At 40.3% G+C, this 19,940-nt stretch overlaps 1 protein-coding gene across 1 annotated transcript; it reads left to right on the forward strand.

Moving 5' to 3' along the window:
• Positions 1 to 17,056: 17,056 nt before the first annotated feature.
• Positions 17,057 to 19,913, forward strand: LOC108947361 (uncharacterized). Its single transcript, XM_018775209.3, has 2 exons — positions 17,057 to 18,792; positions 18,876 to 19,913. The coding sequence occupies exons 1-2, from the start codon at positions 18,243 to 18,245 to the stop codon at positions 19,613 to 19,615; spliced, it is 1,290 nt and encodes a 429-aa protein (XP_018630725.1). The 5' UTR covers positions 17,057 to 18,242; the 3' UTR covers positions 19,616 to 19,913.
• The last annotated feature ends 27 nt before the right edge of the window (positions 19,914 to 19,940 follow it).

Raw genomic sequence — 19,940 nt, forward strand, 5'->3', positions numbered from 1 at the left:
AGAGTTGCTTAAAAGGTTTAAAATGAAAGACTCCAAAGAAATTGACACACCTATAGTAACAACCACAAAATTGGATATAGATGAACCTGGTTCATCTCTTAATCAAAAGTTGTATAAGGGAATGATTGGCTCTTTGTTATATCTCACTGCTAGTAGACCTCACATTATTTTCAGTGAAAGCCTTTGTGCTAGATTTCAGGTGAATCCAAAGGAGTCTCACTTGACTGTTGTCAAGAGAATATTGAGATACCTAAAAGGCACCACTCACCTTTGTCTAGAATATCCAAAAGGTAGTAATTTCAACTTAGTGAGATATGTTGATGCTGGTTATGCAGGTTTTCATATGGATAGAAATAGCACCTCAGGTATGGCACACTCTCTTGGCTCATGTCTTGTGTCTTGGGCCACCAAAAAGCAAAGTTTTGTGGCCTTGTCTACTATTGAAGTTGAGTATGTTGTCACTGCCTCATGTTTTGCTCATTTGTTGTGGATTAAACAATAATTAATGGACTTTGAAATTGAATTAGGTTGTATCCTCATCTTTTGTTGTTACATCCCGCATTTCGTACGTTAAAGTTTCGTCGTAAGTTAATCGACGTAGACTCGGGAATAAGATTATTTTGAGATCATAAGCATTTATGTTATTTGTAACAAGTGATAAGTAAGTGTTATAAAGGTCAGAGGGTTAACGAATCGAAGAAATTGAGTATCGCCGAAGTTTGTTATTTTGTGAAAAAATACGATCCAAGCAATAATACCCTGTATTTATGGATTAGTGCTATACAATACACCACACGACCATGATAGTAAAGTATAATATAGTAGGATATATAAAGTGTGTTAAAAGTAAGTAGAATTTTAAGTAATTCAAAATAATTCTTAGTTATGTAGATAATTGGATAATTAATAAGTTTAGTGGGAGATTAATTAAAAGATTAGCTAAAGACATAACGCGGCATCCCCCCCCCCCTTCCAAAAATGACGTGTGACTAATATGTGACATTTATGCCACATGTAACAATCTTTCAATATGGTGGAAATTGAGGTGGACCCCACTTTCCACTTATTCATATTTTTGGATGGATTTTATCAACACAAATATATGCATATGTGCAGGCACATGATCTGCTCCATGTAAAAACAAAAAAAATAAAATAAATAATTGGACCACATTTCAAGATGCTTATTTTGCTCTTGTGAAATTAAGTATATTAATATGATTCATTTTTACTGATGGAGAAAAACAAGAGTCTAAAGACATATCAAGACAGCACAAAGTGGTTTATGTACATATATGTATACATTTAGCAAAGAAAGTGCTTGTTGCTTGAGATTAGAATTGGTCTTGGAGGGATTTGATCTACAAAGATAGATTTGAGATTAGAAACGCTCCTTGCATTAGAACAAGCCGTGAACGTAGATGTGTATTTCCATATCGGTTTTTCTCAAAATTGAAGAGATTGTTCACATTAGAGGTATGTTAAGATTAATCCTTCTTTCTTTTGGCATGATCCAAGTAATGATACGTAAATGTAATGCTATTTCATAATTATTTCTACTCTTAGCACTTAATGATGTCTAAGTATGTATCTAGTTCCCTATTGAGGTATTTAATGAAAATGTTAATATCATAATGGTATTATATGTACTATACATCTACCACCGAGCTACGACCGGTCGGGCAGTTACCATCGAGCTACGGCCAGTCGGGCGGTTATCACTGATCAGCTGGGCAGTTAACGTCACGCAAATGAGGTAACTAGCACTATTATATTGTAGTTTTATTTATATATACGAGATGGGTTTTATTCTATATGTTACGGCCCTCAGAGGCAAGTCAGAAGTTATAAGTTGACTATTATCTCTCCCCGAGATAGTATCTTTTTATTATTACATTTCATTTATGCCTTACATACTCGGTACATTCTTCGTACTGACGCCCCTTTTCCTGGGGCGCTGTGCTTTATGCCACGTAGGTGTAGATAGGTAAGGTGAGGACATCCACTATAGGCTGCCTCCAAATATCAACTTTGGTTGGTGAGCTCCACATCTTCCTGGAGTATTGTCGAGTCACGTTCTATATATGTTACTTTGTTTTATGAGGATGTCGGGGACCCTGTCCCGACTTATATGTTATGGTTATATTTTCTTAGAGGTTTTGCAGACAGTGTCATGTGTATAGCTTTAGGTATGACATATCAACAGCCTTGTCAGCCCCTATGTATCTATATACATCCTTTTGAATTAGTTATGTGAGTTAAGTTATAATATTGTTAATTATATATATATAGATGTGGCCTATCATGGCCCGTGACGAGTCTTATAGAAAAAAAAAAGATAAATTATGTGGCACTCGGTTGAGTAGGCACCGGGTGCCAGTCGTGGCCCTCTGATTTGGGTCGTGACATTTGTGATAACACCAGTGCAATTAGTATGACCAAGAACTCAGTTCATCATAAAAGAACTAAGCACATAGATGTTAGGCATCACTTTTTGAGGGACAACTATGTAAAGGGTTTGTTCACTGTGGAATTTTGTGCTACTGACAAGCAAATTACTGACATCTTCACAAAAGCTCTAAGTAGAGAGAACTGACTCCCAGTTTGATTAGACTCCTGATCTTCTGAAAAACTGTTGTTACCCAATTAAATTCTTCCTCTTTATATTGATTTGGCCTTAACCGTTTCTTCATTTCTAATTTCTAGCCGCCAAATATTTCGCTCAATTTTCTCTTATCTTCTAAACACACACATATTCCTTCTACCATCATCAATGGCTAACCTCTATGAAAAACCCTTATCACCATCCAAAGAATCCACACCCACACCTTCAACTAACCCTACACCCAGGAAAGGCTGAGTAAAGGCTATTTCTCGTAAGACAGTGGTCGGGAGTGAATTATCCAAGAAGTTAGATGAACAATTGAAAGCAAGCCACGCATAAGAACCCCAAAAATCTGAAGTATCATTTAAGTCTGCTACCGAAGGGAAGAAATTTTTTCATCTGAAATAGAGCAGGTAACTTTGGTCCTAAAATTACATCTGAAACACTTTTTGAGGTTGCTGAAAATCTAGAAAATGGGTTTGTTCTGGTAGGAACTGTGGCTGGGGTTGAAACCACTGAATCTGGGAAAATTGGTGGTAAAGATAAAAACAGAAAAGAAAAAAAAGAATGAGGGTGCTCAAGGTGATGTGAGGGGAATGGGAAAAGAATGAGTAACTTAATATTCACCCACTCTAGTTCGTTTGACTAAAGAAACATGAGCTATGGTATTGTGGAGCGAGGAATCTGCTGAGGAGGAAGAAAGTTTAAGAGAAAAAGGGGATAGTGGGTATGGAGAAGCTGCTGAGGGGTTGGTTAGGTTGAGGAAGAGGTTTCAAGAACTTGTTCCATCTATGCAGGAACCCATCAAAGACCTACTGAAATGCGTGTCTGACAACTATAATCAAAAAAGGAAAAAGAGTTCAGGAGTTAAAATTCATGGAACTGCTAGGGCAAACATGAAGAGAAAGGATGCCTCTTCTATCCCTATAGAGACTCCTCCCACAAGAGGAAGAGCTACAAGGAGTCAGAAGAAGCAGAGTGGGGGTGAACTTGAAAAGGCTTTGGAGGATAGTAAAAGGAAAGTTGCTGCAAAGGGAAAGAAGATAGTGAGTGAGCCCGTTGAGGCAATTAAAATTAAGGAGATGGACCTGGTCCTTCATGATGAAGAGAAGTCAGAAGAGGTGGAGGTTGTGACTCCAAAGACAAAGAAAATAAAGACTTCCAAAAAGAAGTATCATTCAAAGACAAAGTCTGCAGAGCCTTCTACCTTGGCAAAGAGAACCAGGTCTGCCATGAAGTCTAGAAAAGTGAAAGTAGTAGAGGAAGAAGAGAGTGAAGAAGAAGAGGAATCTGATGAAGAGCTGGACAAGATGATTAATTTTGGGAAAAGAACCATCTTGAAGGGTACACTCCTTAGGGACTTGGAGGAGGAAAGCATGATGATGCTGCTGGAAAAGCTACAACTGTTGTAAAGACCCGATCGGTCATTTTGAGCCCTAGCGCGTCGTTCGGAGGTTTGAGACCCTGAGCAACTTCACTTCAGGTATTATGACTTTTACGCGTGGTTGGGATTTAATTTCGGGAAGTTCGGAGTTGATTTGGAAAGAAAATTCTAATTTCTGAAGCCTTAGGTTGGAGGAATTGACTAAAGTATGATTTTTGAGTAAACAACCTCGAAATCGGGATTTAAAGGTTTCAACAGGTTCGTACGATGATTTTGGACTTAGGCGTATGTACGGATTGGGTTTTGGATGACTCAGGAGCGTTTCGACGCCTATTGTGGAAAGTTGGCATTTTGGAAGGATTTCACAAATTTGGGTTGTAGAGCATTTCAATGTTATCGATGTACGATTGGGATTACGAGCCTAGTAATAGCTCTGTATCGTGATTATGGACTTAGGGGTGCGTCCGAAAGTGGATTTAGAGGTCCGTAGGTCGTTTCGGGGTCTTTTGGCAAAAAATAGAAATTTGAAGGTTTTTGGAAAGTTTGACCGAGAGTGGACTTTTTGATATTGGGGTCGGATTCCAATTCCGGAAGTTGGAGTACGTCCGTAATGTCAATTATGACTTGTGTGCAAAATTTGAGGTCAATCAGACGTGATTTGATAGGTTTCAGCATTGAAGTTTGAAGTTTGAAGTTCTAAAGTTCATTAAGCTTGAATTGGGGTGTGATTCATGGTTTTAGCATTGTTTGATGTGATTAGAAGGCTCTACTAAGTTCGTAATTTGTTTTGGGATGCGTAGGTATAATTGGTTAAGTTCCCAAGGGCTTCGGGTGGATTCCGGACGGTTAACAGATCGAGTTGTGTTTGGGGGAAATGTTGAGGTTGTTGTCTTCTGGTGTAACCGCACCTGCGAGATTAGGGACGCAGGTGCGGAGCCGCAGGTGCAGAGCCACATAAGCATCCATGAGGGTCAGATAAGCGGAGGCTGGCCAAAAGGAATGGGCCGCAGGAGCGGGTATAAACGCGCAAGTGCGCCAACGCAGAAGCGCTTGGTGACCGGAAAAGCGGACGCGTAGATGTGCTACATGGGGCGAAGATGCGGTGACTGTTGGGCCGAGCTGGAGCCGCACCTGCAATGGAATTTCTGCATGTGCGGAGCCGCAGAAGTAGCTATTTGACCGCAGGTGCGAAGGTCGGGATATGCAGTGTGTTTCTTTAAAATGAGGGTTTGGCTCAATTTCACTTTATTTCATCCATGGGAGCCTATTTTGGAGCACTTTTGGAGTTCCATCTTCATCAACTATAATGGGGTAAGTGATTTCTTCACATTGTGAGTTAAATACATGATTTTTATATGGATTCAAGGATGACAATTTGTAGAAATATGGGATTTTGAAGAAAAGCCTAGAAATTGATATTTTTTGGATTTTGACTACGAATTTGGGCATGAAATTGAGAATGAATCTTATCTTTGAGTTCGGAATGTTATGCTTAATGTTTATCTTCAAAATATTTTTGAGCGGAGTTGCAAATTGTTATAAATTATTTACTTATGAGTATTAGAGTATATTTTGATTGGGTTGCATCTTATTTGGCTAGCTTCGATCGTTTGGCACCGATTTGAGGTGTTAGAGCGGCGTTAGAGCCGGTTACGGAACTTCGGAGTGAGGTAAGTCTCCTGTCTAACTCTGTGAGGGGGAAATTATCCTTAGGTGTTGTATATTGATGTGTGCTACTTGTTGTGGGAGGCTACGTATGCGCGAGGTGACGAGAGCCCGTACGTAGCTACATTCATGTTATTGTCCGGCTAGACTTCGGTTCACATCATGCTATAGCTGTATTATTTGATCAGTCTCTCGCCTATTAAATTCCTCTATTTTACATTACTACTTGAGACTAGACTTTCTATTATAGAGACTACACGAGTTCATGATTAGTCACCGAATAATTTTACACCTCTTACGACATGTTTTCGTGGTATATATGTTTCATTGAAAGGTTTTTGTTAAATAAATTACAACTCACACGTTTATTCATGAGTGAGGTCAAGGACCCGTCAAAGCTTCTTACTCTTATGGGATTGGGTCGTTCGCCTCGGCAGGAATATGTATTTCACTCTTATGGGATCAGGCCGTTCGCCTCGACAGGATTTATGTACCACACTCTCATGGGAGCAGGCCGTTCACCTTGGCAGTTTAATAGATGTATCTATGGTTCGTGCCGTTCGACCCTCGGCAGTGCACCGTTTAAATATTTATGTTTGATCGGGCCGTACCCCTCGATATTTCCTATATCATATCCTCATGGAATCATGCGTAATATTTGGCAAGAAGCCAAGGTATCTATAAATTTCCCCCCTGATTCGAATTATAACAACATGCTTGGTGAGATCTAGTATACATATATATATTCTCCGGTTGAGGAAGAATTTGCTAATTAAGAGCTTCAGTTTATTGTAAGGAGGATAATTGTACCACATATTTATACTTGTTTATTTCATTTATTTACTTTGCCTCGTATATGCTCACCTCCTTACTGTACTTGATATTATTGGACCACTAGTGAGTGTCGATGTCGACCCCTCATCACTACTTCTCCGGGGTTAGGCTAGATATTTACTGGGTACACGTTGATTACCTACTCATACTATAGTTGCTGCATATTTTTGTGCAAATACATATGTGACTAGTGGCCTTGTGAGAGCAGAGACATGTATGCATGCGGGGACTTACGTGAGCTACATTCCATATTATGACCCGCAGCCGGCTGAGTCTCCTTCATAGTATTTTTATTTCTCCTGTCCAAATTTATATTCCGGACAAATGCTGTATTTTATTTTACATTCCTAGTTGATGCTCATGCACTTGTGACACCGGGTTTTGGGGTGATTATGGGTTGTTCTGTATTGAAATTGTTAAAAATATTATCATTTACTCTGTAAATTCCATCTTCTACTATTTAATGGAAGGAAAAATATGATTTCTAAATATTAAAACGATAACCAAATTGAGTATTTATTGTTGGCTTGCCTGACAGCAGTGTACGGCGCCATCATGACCTTTAATAGATTTTGGGTCGTGACAACATAGTATTAGAGCGCTAGGTTCACGTAGGTCTCACGAGTCATATGCAAGTCTAGTAGAGTCTTGCGGATCGGTACGGAGACGCCTGTACTTATCTTCGAGAGGCTATAGGGCTATTAGGAGCACTTCCCTTCTTTATTCCACATTGTGCGATTTGATTCCTTAGAGGCTTATGCCTTTATTTGCTTCCTACTCATTTTTGTACGGTGTTGAGCACTCATGTCAATTGGGCATCGAGGAGTTGCAGTGGTACTACAGATATGGAGCAGGATGTTTCTTCCTGTGCATTCGAGCGAGTTATTGTAGTCTTCTTGCAGAAGGATGTTCTGTCATTTCAGCTCAATAGCTATATTTTGGATGATTTTGCGGCTATGCACTGGTTGCTACGATGTTCATGAGTTATTATCTCGCGGTAATAACGTAATGGCGGGGTGCTCGTTTATGTGCGGACGTAGTGAATGACTTGAAAGGAGGATTTCTCAGCGCAGGATATAGAGGTTCATCGTTTAATCCCAGCAAGGGAAATGTACTCATACTATGAATGTTTAGGTTTGGGGTTGATGGAGTAATGAGGCTTGATATTTTCGAGCGTGGTAGAGTTCTCAATTGTGATGCGGTGTCATCGCCCTTGTTTAATGTTTTAAATTCGCCGGTGATATGGTCTTCTTCAAATTGCCTTCATGGCAGGGTGTTGTGAATTGGCGCCTGAGATGCGATTGTGAGAGATAACAGAGTGTAGCAGTTTCGAAATCGAATTGGTACTTCTAGTATTGATGGCTCAAGAAAGATGATCTTCTAAGAGGTTTAGAGTTGGTGGTTACTCATGTGTTTGGATATTACAGAGATGGATTCGGGTTTGGAGCAATAATTGGGCAGTGAAGGACGAGGAAGTACATGTGAGAGGTGTCTTGCGGTGGTTGAATTCTTAAGAGGTCAAGTGTGAAAAGTAGAATTCGAGGAGTTGCTTAAAGGAGAGGGTTTGACCAAAGTAGGAGAGTGACAGAGTAGCATATGGGTTCCGTGGTAGGATAGACACACGCCTTGAGGGAAGCTTAGGGCAATTTGGGAATCGTGATAGGCAGTGACTAGGACCATGGATTTTATTTGGATGCAACATGACTTCGAGTTTGGAATGCGTTGTTGGACTTTTAGCTGATGTCAACGGGGAAGAAGGAACCTCGGCGGGTCCTAGGGTTATGTAATTGTAGCTTTAAGCTAAGTGGGAGAGCCCCACCGTTTATGATTGGATTGCGTAGTTGTCAACTTGTGCAGTTTCTTGTTATCGGTGTATTGATGGGTTATTACGACTAAGGAAAGAAATCATCAGTGGTAACTTGAGCAAAGGATTTGAGGAATATGAGCTATCTTTGGCCTTATCGGTTCATGTTCAGGTCTTGGGAAGACTCATAATCTATTCTTCGTGTGGATGTGATGTATAAGGAAAGGAATTCAGCTGGTTCCTTCTTTGAGAGGGTGTTCATGTGCTCGCAAGGCATTGGAGTTTGATTATATTCGGGGACAAGTCAGAGTGGGTGACTCTCAACAATGGTCCTAGTAGGTTCAAAATTTAAGGTGCGGTGCCTAAGGATTTCGAGTCTGTGGTATGGTTAAGTATCGAGTTTTGGCAGCGGATTATGGAAAAAGGGACTTGGAATGTTCTATGTTGTCTACAGTCTGCGGTGCAGCATCAGAGGAACGGGAGAAATAACTTCGGATTCGTGGAAGAATTATCAGAATGGGTGTACCCGTTGAAGATGCAAATATGCGCACAAGGAAAGTATGTGATGGTTCATGGGTTTTGAGACAACATGGTCTCATGAAATAAGGTCACTCCGGATGAGTGCGGATTTGGGTTCGTTATGTTTTAAATAGAGCTATTATTATTCCTAAGGCAAGTCCGGAGTAAATTAAAGGAAGTCGAACCGGTTAGTAATGGTTGAACTAGCATAATGGTGGCAATGATCAGTTCCTTCAGCGTGTTGAGTTATACATGTGATTTGTGGCGGTACGTGCGAGGTTTGATGGCCACCGTAATTGATTTTATTTAGAGGCATTCGAGTATTATGGCCTGTTATGTGTAGATGGATCCCGAAAGAATTATGGTGGTTTAGAACACCACTCGAGGTTTGTATTTTCTTCGGTTATGGAAATTCAGTCATGTGTGGCAATGGTTCTCCTGAAATGAGTTAAGTGAAAGGTTTCTATATGATGAAGTGTGTACCCTATTGGTGGTTCGGGAGTTATGATGAAATTCTTGTACTCTTGCGTATTGGTATGTTAGGTGCAGTGAGCGGCATGGGAATTGGAAGTTGAGGATCAAGGTTACAGTTGATGTCGACAAGAATGTCAAGAGCTCGGATGAGCAGGGAAGAATTCAGATGTTTAGAGTGAGCTGATATTATTTTTAGGGTCACCTGAGATCGGTGTCCTACGTAAGAGGCTTGGTGTACTGATTTGCGGATTCCCGATTTGCTTTACGGCATTAGTATGGCAGGTGGCATGGATGTGCAGACTTGCTACTTGACCGGAATGGTTGTAGGAGCATGCCCCACAAGTGGATTTGTATAAGTGTGACATGTCAGTCGCTTGATTGTTAAATATTGAGACCGAATATGGAGGTCATGGTAATATCGCAAGTGCGAGAGTTTATGCCTGAGAGGCATTCTATTCCTTGGGTTGTGAACCATGTGAGTTCGTTTCGGATTTGACGGCTATTCTTATGTGTTGTGAATAGGTCATTGTGGGTCCTTTAGTGGATATTTAGCCGAGCATGGTATGATCAGAATCGGTTTGAGGTCCGTGGATGGATCTAAACATGAATGTGGGCCCTATATCAGGCCGGATATGTTCATTTCAGCATAACATTGTTTTCGAAGGGGTCTTCGGGCCTTGGATGATATTTCTATTGTCGGCCTTTCTGTGTAGTCTCTATTGTGTCATGTGGGTTATGAGGCGGTTTGATTATTCGCACTCGTATTGAGATCCCATATAGTTTGTGGTGTTATGTGAGCAGGATGGCTCTCGAGAAGCAAATCACATATCGCACCTTAGTTGTGCTTGAGTTTTATAGCACGTGACGCTACCCGTCTCCGCAGGATTTGTATTATGCACTTAGCGTGCTTATGATTGATATTCGGGCACTTCGTGAGTATAAGCATTACAACTCTATGTGTGTTTTCTTTAGATTATTATGTGTGGATCAGGTGGCACGCCGCCACGAATATGTTGATTGGATCGGGTGGCACGCCGCCACGGGTATCATTGTTGGATCGAGTTGCACGCCGCAACGGTATCATGTGTGGATCGGGTTGCACGCCGCAACGGTGTGATATTGAGTAGAGTTTCCCATATCTATTATTGTGTGTTTTGTAGATCTTTCCAGAGTTCGTTTCCTTATGTATCACATTCGAGTTTGTAGCTTGTTGGCACATTATGGCATCCTATGAGACTTTTGGCAGTGTCTGAGGTGGCTTATTGCTTGAGCAGCATGTACTGGGTGAGACAAGATTATTGGACCTGGGATCAATGCGATCAGATTTATATGAAGCATATTAAAGAGTAAATATTGTTATTCAGTCCAGAATGAGGTAATGGTTCTTGTTGAGAGGAGAGACTCAATAAATTGTTATTCGGCAGGTGGTTATGAGTTCTACATATCTTCTCTGTCGTGGCAGTATTGCGAGAGTTAAAGCAAGGCTTAATTGGTCATGAGGTACACCACGGGCTTCGGGTCAGGGGAAATTTTAGCTGTTGTGCCTTGGAAAAATTGCCTTAGGCAAATGACTTACGCGGTATATGGTAAGAATTCAGTAAGGGTATACAATCATGTATTGGTACATCATGTAGTGATGGATACGGTGCTCGTATGTTGGAAACAGGCCTAGTGGAGGATTCTGGATGTTGGAATTTGGCACTAAGGCTTATTTGACTAAATAAAGGGAAAAATCTTCAGATTGGCTCGAGCTAATGTGCCCAACTTGGTTTTGGTGGCACGGATACGTGCACGAGTTGTTGAACAGTGATTTCGGACAACCCCAAAGCAGTTCTTAGCACATTCGAGGACGAACGTATGTTTAAGTGGGAGAGAATGTAATGACCCGACCGGCCATTTTGAGCCCTAGCGCGTCGTTCGGCGGTTTGAGACCCTGAGCAGCTTCACTTCAGGTTTTATGACTTGTACGCATGGTCAGAATTTAATTTCGGGAAGTTCGAAGTTGATTTGGAAAGAAAACTCTTATTTCGGAAGTATTAGGTTGGAGTAATTGACTAAAGTGTGATTTTTTAGTAGATGACCTCGGAATCAGGATTTGAAGGTTCCAAAAGGTTCGTATGATAATTTTGGACTTCGACGTATGTCCGAATCGGGTTTTGGATAAACCGGGAGCGTTTCAGCGCCTATTGTGGAAAGTTGGCATTTTGGAAAGATTTCATAAATTTGGGTTGAAGTGCATTTCAATGTAATTGATGTCCTATTGTGATTCCGAGTATGGGAATAGCTTCGTATGGTGATTCTGGACTTACAGGCACATCCGGAAGTGGATTTGGAGGTCCGTAGGTCGTTTCGGGGTCTTTTGGTGAAAAATGGAAATTAGAAGGTTTTTAGAAAGTTTGACCGGCAGTGCACTATTTGATATAGGAGTCGGATTCCAATTCCAGAAGTTGGAGTAGGTCCGTAATCTCAATTATGACTTATGTGCAAAATTTGAGGTCAATCGGACGGGGTTTGATAGGTTTCGGCATCGAAGGTTGAAGTTTGAAGTTCTAAAGTTCATTAAGCATGAATTGGGGTGCAATTCATGGTTTTAGCATTGTTTGATATGATTTGAAGGCTCAAGTAAGTTCGTAATGTGTTTTGGGACGCGTAGGTATAATTGGTTAAGGTCCCGAGGGCCTCGGATGGATTCCGGACGGTTAACGGATCGTGTTGTGTTTGGGGGAAATGTTGAGGCTGTTGTCTTCTCGTGTAACCGCACCTGCGAGTTTAGGGCCGCATGTGCAGAGCCGCAGAAGCGGCCATGAGGGTTGCAGAAGCGGAGGCTGACCAAAAGGCCTGGGCCGCAGAAGCGGGCATAAACGCACAGGTGCACGAGCGCAGAAGCGCTTGGTGACCGCAGAAGCGGACGCGCAGATGTGCTACATGGGGCGCAGATGCGGGGACTGTTGGTCCGAGTTGGAGCCGCACCTGCGATAGAATTTGACCATGTGCGGAGCCGCAGAAGCGGCTATTTGACCGCAGGTGCGAAGGTTGGGCTGGGTAGTGTGTTTCTTTAAAACAAGGGTTTGGCTCAATTTTACTTCATTTCATCCATTGGAGCCGATTTTGGAGCACTTTAGGAGTATCATCTTCATCAACTATAATGGGGTAAGTGATTTCTTCACATTGTGAGTTAAATACATGATTTTATATGGATTCAAGCATGAAAATTTGTAGAAATTTGGGATTTTGAAGAAAAACCTAGAAATTGGTATTTTTTGGATTTTGACCACGAATATGTGCATGGAATTGAGAAAGAATCATATCTTTGAGTTCGTAATGTTGTGGTTAATGTTTATCTTCGAAAACTTTCAGAATCCGGGCACGTGGGCCCGTGGGTTGCTTTATCGATTTTTCGAGCGGAGTTGGAAATTGTTATAAATTGATTGATTATGTGTATAATAGTATATTTTTATTGGGTTGCATCTTATTTGGCTAGGTTTGAACATTTGGCACCGGTTTGAGGTGTTAGAGCGGCGTTAGAGCCGGTTACGAAACTTCAGAGTGAGGTAAGTCTCTTGTCTAACTCTGTAAGGGGGAAATTACTCCTAGGTGTTGTATATTGATGTGTGCTACTTGTAGTAGGGGGCTACGTACGTGCAAGGTGACGAGAGCCCGTACGTAGCTATATTCATGTTATTGTCCGGGTAGACTTAGGTTGACATCATGCTATAGCTGTACTATTTGAGCAGTCTCTCGCCTATTAAATTCCTCTGTTTTACATTACTACTTGAGACTAGACTTGCTATTGTAGAGACTACACGAGTTCATGATTAGTCACCAAATAATTTTACTCCTCTTACGGCATGTTTCCGTGGTATATATGTTTCATTGAAAGGTTTTTATTAAAGAAATTACAACTCACATGTTTATTCATGAGTGAGGTCAAGAACCCGTCAAAGCTTCTTACTCTTATGGGATCGGGCCGTTCACCTCGGCAGGAATTTGTATATCACTCTTATGGGATCGGGCCGTTCACCTCGGCAGGATTTATGTACCACACTCTCATGGGAGTGGGTCGTTCGCCTCGGCAGTTTAACAGATGTATCTATGGTTCGTGTTGTTCGACCCTCGATAATGCACAATTTAAATATTTATGTTGGATCGGGTCGTACGCCTCGACATTTCCTATATCTTATCCTCATGGAATCGTGCGTAATATTTGGCAACAAGTCAGGGTATCTGTAAATTTTCCCCTGATTCGAATTATAACAACCTGCTTGGTGAGATCCAGTATACACATATATATGCTCCGGTTGAGGAGGAATTTTCTAATTGAGAGCTTGAGTTTATTGTAAGGAGGATAATTGTACCACATATTTACACTTGTTTATTTCATTTATTTACTTTGCCTCGTATATGCTCACCTCCTTACAGTACTTGATATTATTGGACCACTAGTGAGTGTCGATGTCGACCCCTCGTCACTATTTCTCCAGGGTTAGGCTAGATACTTACTGGGCGCACATTGATTACATACTCATACTACACTTGCTGCACATTTTTGTGCAGGTACATATGTGACTAGTGGCCTTGTGAGAGCAGAGGCGTGTATGCATGCGGGGACTTACGTGAGCTGCATTCCATATTACGACCCGTAACCGGCAGAGTCTCCTTCAGAGTATTTATATTTCTTCTGTCCAAATTTGTATTCCGGACATATGCTGTATTTTATTTTACATTCCTAATTGACGCTCATGCACTTGTGATACTGGGTTTTGGGTTGATTATGAGTTGTTCTGTATTGAAATTGTTAAAAATATTATCATTTACTCTGTAAATTCCATCTTCTACTATTTAATGGAAGGAAAAATATGATTTCAAAATATTAAAATGAGAACCAAATTGAGTATTGTTTGTTAGCTTGCCTGAAAGCGGTGTCCGGCGCCATCACGACCTTTAATAGATTTTGGGTCGTGACAACTGCAGGGTTGGAAGGACATGGTTTTTCAGATGGATAGAAAGCTTGCCAGAACTGAGATTGTGAAGTTCATGGCAAATTGTGAGATAAAAAATGGCAGTCACCAGTGTGGTAAAGGGGGTGACTGTGAGCTTTGATGATAAGAAATTGGGAGAAATTTTGGGAGTACTTGCTGAAGGGTATAATAATGACAAAAAGTTAAAATGTCCAAGCCTAGAAAACCTCCCCACCTCACTTGCCATTACAAGGAAGTTTGCTGACAATGAAGAAGAGCTTCATCCCAAGGCTATATACAAAAGTGAGATGAAACCACCCCACAAAGTGTTGTTTGAATTTCTTAACAAGGTTGTACTGCCGAGGCAGGAAAGAAGGCACATTGCCACATTTATGGACCTGGTCCTTATGGAATGTCTGGATAGTGGGAGGCAGATCAATTGGTCTGGGTTTATCATCCAACTTCTTGATAGAGTTCTAACTGACACTAAAACTCATGCCATACCCTATGGTTTCATTCTCATGGCTGTACTTGCTCACTTCAAGGTACCCCTCAAGAAATGGAATGTTAGTACAAGCAAGAATCATTTTGGACCAAACACCCTGACTGCTTGTGACTACGAAGTCCATGATACTGCCAAAGAACTTGGTTCATCCAAGAAGGTGCCCATGAACAGCAAAGTGAGAGCCTTGGTGCAATAGAGTGGGGTTAAGGATGCTGAGATTGAGAAGCTGAAGAAGAGGCTGGCTGAAGTAGAAACTGAGAGGGATGCTCTCAGGGCTGAGCTTGCAAAAGAGAAGGAGAAAAATGGAGGCATTCTTCATGATATGTTAAAGCTACTTCAGGACAGAAACCAAGAACCCGATCCTTCCCAGCCTTGAAATCTTCCCAGCCTAGTTAGACAAATCAGTAACCCGGATGAGATTTGTTTTTGTTCTTTTTGCTCATGATCCAATATCTTTATTTTTCTTTCTACTTTATGGATGACTAATATCAATGTTAGTCAACTGTTTTGTACTCTAACTGTTTGTTGACGCTTCTTAAATAGCTAATACCATTAGATTGATATATGATGTTTGACTCCACGATTGCATTTGAAGTAGCCCCAGTGACCATGAGTAATATCTATTAAAATCTGGTTATCTAACATAATTATGCAACTTTTGGATGATGCCAAAAGGGGGAAGATAGGTTGTGCTTTTTACTTTGGACTGTGATGTTTATAACCTAATGAACCTGGTCCTTGATGATTTGTGACTTTAAAAATAAAAAGTATTCTAACATTGTGTTGATGTTGAGCTGAGTTGAAATAGGTCTTATGTTTATTAAAAGCACAGAGTTTGTCATCATCAAAAAGGGGGAATCTATTGGCCTACGTAAGTTTGTTTTGATGATTGACAAAGGAACTCAAGTATGAACCAGGTTCATACACAGTGTACATAGACACGGGTAGATTCGACCACAAGACATGCACGTGAAAGTGATAAGCTTAAGTGGTTATATCTAATATCTCTTGAACAAAAAGGTTGCATAAGTGATAAGGAGAAGGACTCTTTACTCGAAGAAAACTCTATCCTAGATAAGGGAGGAGTTAGAAGTTAAATATAATTATAACTCTTCCACCATGGAAGAGTATAGCATTAGAACTCTAGTTATTTCCTATTCTACTAACTCTATATATTGCAGGATGTTCTCATTTTACAGGCACACACTGAATCTAAATGTGAGTTGAGAGCAAAATAGCAAGGCATTTTGCAAGTAATTCCTATGTGATTCAAGTGTGTGAACCTGAAGCTACATGAACCAGATAAAAGATCCAGTTCCAAGTGTCTGTCTTTTATTCTAGTTTTATTGTAGTAGGGCTTTTGAGTTGTATCTTTCAGCTTTATCTAGAAGCAATTGTACTAGGTACTTTGAGTGTAGTATTCAGGTTAGAGTTAACTTAAAGTTGTCGCAACAGCTAGAGGTTGGTTGCCACAAAAGGTTAGAGGTAATCCTTAGGTTTACAAAGAGTTTTGTAAATACTATTTTTGGCAGAATGATTTAGTGAAGTGTTGGAAAAAATTCTACTAGGTAGTAGGTCGTGGTTTTTTCATATTTTGAGCCAAGTATTTTCCACGTAAAAATACCCGTGTACTTTACTTTCCACATTTATTATTCTGCAACAGTAGTATAAGGAACACATAGAAGAACCATGTCATTCTATAATCTGTGCACGCGAAAAATTGGACATCACACAAATCACCCCCTCTTTTGTGGCATTGAAGTATAAAATATCATTCTTTATTTTCTCATCTCTGTTCTTCTATACTTCTCATCCCCAATTCTGAGTCAGTCTATTTCTCATCACCTTTCTTCTTAGTTTTCTGTTGCACTATCCTTACTATCATTAGCATTTTCATTGTAATTCCAATTAATGTTGAGTTAATACTATTAGTTGGTTTGGGTGAAATATTTGGTTTATTACATTGGTGCTTTCTTCCATCTAACTCCAACGACGACAATGTTTTTACCTAAATTCAGTGGCGACGGCAACTCGAAGAACTATATTTTTCGGGCCGAGTTGTACTTCACATACCTTGGCTTCTCTAAGAAGGACTGACTGCCTCTTCCTTCCTTCTACTTGGAAGGTGATGCCCTGGCATGGTTCAATTGGTTGTTTCGCAACAATCAATTCTATGATTGGAACCATTTCAAGGAGAAATTTCTTCTGCATTTTCCAAAAGAACCTTTGCTGATTTGCAACATAGTTCAACTTTCTATGAGCTTGAATCTGCTTCCAGACCAGACAATAACACGAAACAAGCATTTGCTTCAATGTCTACTGGAGTTTTACCTAATGCAATGGTTGATAATCCTTTGGTTATAGCAGCGAACTCCAACATTGATCCTTCTTCTTCCTTTGGTTCATTCACAAACCTTCAAATACCTGATATACGTACTCCCATCTTTAGCTTAACTAATAGGGAGAAATGCGCACCAAACGAAGACAATATGTTCGACAAAATTTTCCAGTGTGACGAACCTGATTTGACCTGCCATTTTACATGTAATGAATCACTCTTCGTTTCTATTGTTGGACGAGATCAGTTTGTGCCCTGTGAGAGTGCTCAATTTTCTTTTATTGAGAATTTATGTGTTGCATCTAACAAGCTTTTGGCTGCACCAGTCCTTCCATTTGAGATGCAATCTGAGTTAGAGGATAGAAAATCTAAGGAGGTGTTCGATCAAATGTTAAATAGTTATTGCCCACCAGTATTTGCGAAGGAGCAATCAGATGCCCCAATTAAAATGATCGATGAAGAAGCTACATGTCCTAAAAGCAGCAAAGACCAACTGTTTGCTGAAAGTACCCAAAGAGATATGCTAGTGAGGCATGTTACTGCACCTTCTTTTGATCACGGCCCTAGTAAACGGCGAATTGAATTTGAAACTTTTGAAGACATGTATATTGCTGAATTTCTCTTGGATCCTGAGACTATTGAGGACCTCTATCTTGATAATTCTTTTAAGGAGAATGAGGACGACATTCCTGCAAGGTACATGCCTTCGGATGAAATGCTATGTGATGATGGGCATGGGAAATCTATCGGGGGATTTAGTGATCACCATATTTTGAATCGATTCCATTTGATCCTGGTGCTAATGTTTTATGTGTCACCATAATATTAACTACATCGAATCTTTGTGTATGGGATCCAGAACTTAGTTCCGAGTTCATGGCTCTAACAGGTTGTACAGAGAAGGAGGAGGCACATACATTATTTGAAGAAATTAGAATAGAAGGAGCTGCTTATTTGCAAAGTTGTATGATTGGGTGCCTGTGGGTGGAGTCAAAACGGGTGTTGAATGCAATTGTAATTTTCAAAATTCTTATAAATTATACAAGCTACTGGATGAGTCTATAGCACATTCCTTCCTCTATTCCTTTGTTGGTACTCCTACTCACCTTGAGGAATCGTCCATAATTACTCAGTTGAGGTATTTTAGGAGTGGAATAATGTGGTGTCACTATGAGATTGCTTATCTAATTGTTGTGATACATTGGATACTAATGGAGCTCATTCATTATGAAGAAGACATCACTCACTACAGCCCCGTATACAAAATTTTAATGATGCTTTCCTGTTGGGTTGTAGTTCCTAATTCTAAAGTTCTAATGTTGCATCAACTTAGTAAGGTTTTGGCTCTGTTTGCTGATAAAAATAGATGGAAGAGCAAAGCGCCAACACATTTATTAAAGCTTGACAAAGGAGTACATTGTCTCAGCATAATGGATGAGTCTAAGCTTAAACATGACAATGCATGTTATGTCCTCATTGTATACATGCTTGGTCGATCAAGTCAATTAGTTCATGCTGGAAACAATATATATGAAGCTGCAGAATTCATGGATATGGACTTATTGGTTGTTGGGGTTAACATGAAGCCATTTAGAGGGCTTTCCAAGGTGGGGTTCCAAATCGTCATATATTCTTTGCAACATTATTCATCTTCCACAGCAGATTTGGTTGTTTATCTCAAGTTTTCTAGTCTTCCCTTTGATCCCGGTATACATGATATCACTATAACCTATGCTATCAACCTAAATATGTTTACAAATAGTAATGTTTTCCTACTTATGATCCAATAGCTACGCTATGGGATGATTGGATTTATAGTGAGGGGAAGCCAGCATCATGTGTTGTTTTTACTATTGCAATGTGTAAGGACGCAAGACTAGTTGAGCGGGTTGTTGCGAGCCAATGCTTTGACCTTTACCTCTATGATCCAGGAATCCAGATTCTGCTACCTAACACCTACGGTCCTGTACGTAGGAAGGAGGTTGTTGCCAATGTTCTACTTGGTGGTGTTTGTACATATTATTCTGTTAAGTTGCTACCTCGACCCAAAGAACTAAGTGCAACTGCTGCAAATTTTGTTGAGGCCCCTGAAGATGCTGGTTGGATGACATTAGATCATCGTTACATAAACAAAAAGGTGCAACATTCCTTCAATCATTTTATCCCTAGTGTCAGATGGCGAGATCTATTTTCCATGGCTATAATCTCAGTGATGAAGCTAAAATTACGTGAAATGCCTTACCCAATGTTAATACTAGGGATGGGAAAAAGAGTTGTTCACATTGAGATTAGACTAATTTGTGTTGCCCTTTCCTGTGCCTTTCTTTGCACCGATGCAAGAGTAATGAGCCACTACATTAAGCTTGTTGCTGATGCTTTTTTGTGTACCTTAAGGTATGACATAAGATTGCTTTCATTGATGGCAGATATTGATTTCCGTCACTATATTATTACGCCTCGTACCAGATGCGAAGGTGTTGCTGTGAATTGCTTGTTTGCGGTTGACAGTGTTAAGCGGATATTGCTGTAACTTTTGCTTTACTAGAACCTTGCGGGCAAGGTTCTTTTTGAGGCAGGAGGTATTGTCGTGAACTCAATAAGTGACTCGGTGAAGGACATATTTGGAGATTTGGAAAATTATGTGTGTGACCCATTTTGAGCGTAGGCAGGTTCTCACTGCGTGAAGTGTAGTGTGAGAGAATTAGTTGTAAAAACAGTAGAAAGCGTAGTACATTTTATGTTGAAGTTGCCAATTGTTAGCTCTATTTTCTCATCTCTGTTCTTCTATACTTCTCATCCCCAATTCTGAGTCAGTCTATTTCTCATCATCTTTCTTCTTAGTTTTCTGTTGCACT

Source organism: Nicotiana tomentosiformis, chromosome 10, assembly GCF_000390325.3.
Source record: "Nicotiana tomentosiformis chromosome 10, ASM39032v3, whole genome shotgun sequence".
Taxonomy (NCBI): Eukaryota; Viridiplantae; Streptophyta; class Magnoliopsida; order Solanales; family Solanaceae; genus Nicotiana; species Nicotiana tomentosiformis.

Bases quoted from the DNA above. Each gene is read 5' to 3' on its own strand.
- LOC108947361 (XM_018775209.3), top strand. From the start codon at position 18,243: ATGTGGTGTCACTATGAGATTGCTTATCTAATTGTTGTGATACATTGG. The intron at 18,793-18,875 runs GTATACATGATA...ATGATCCAATAG, and splicing joins TAGTCTTCCCTTTGATCCCG to CTACGCTATGGGATGATTGG.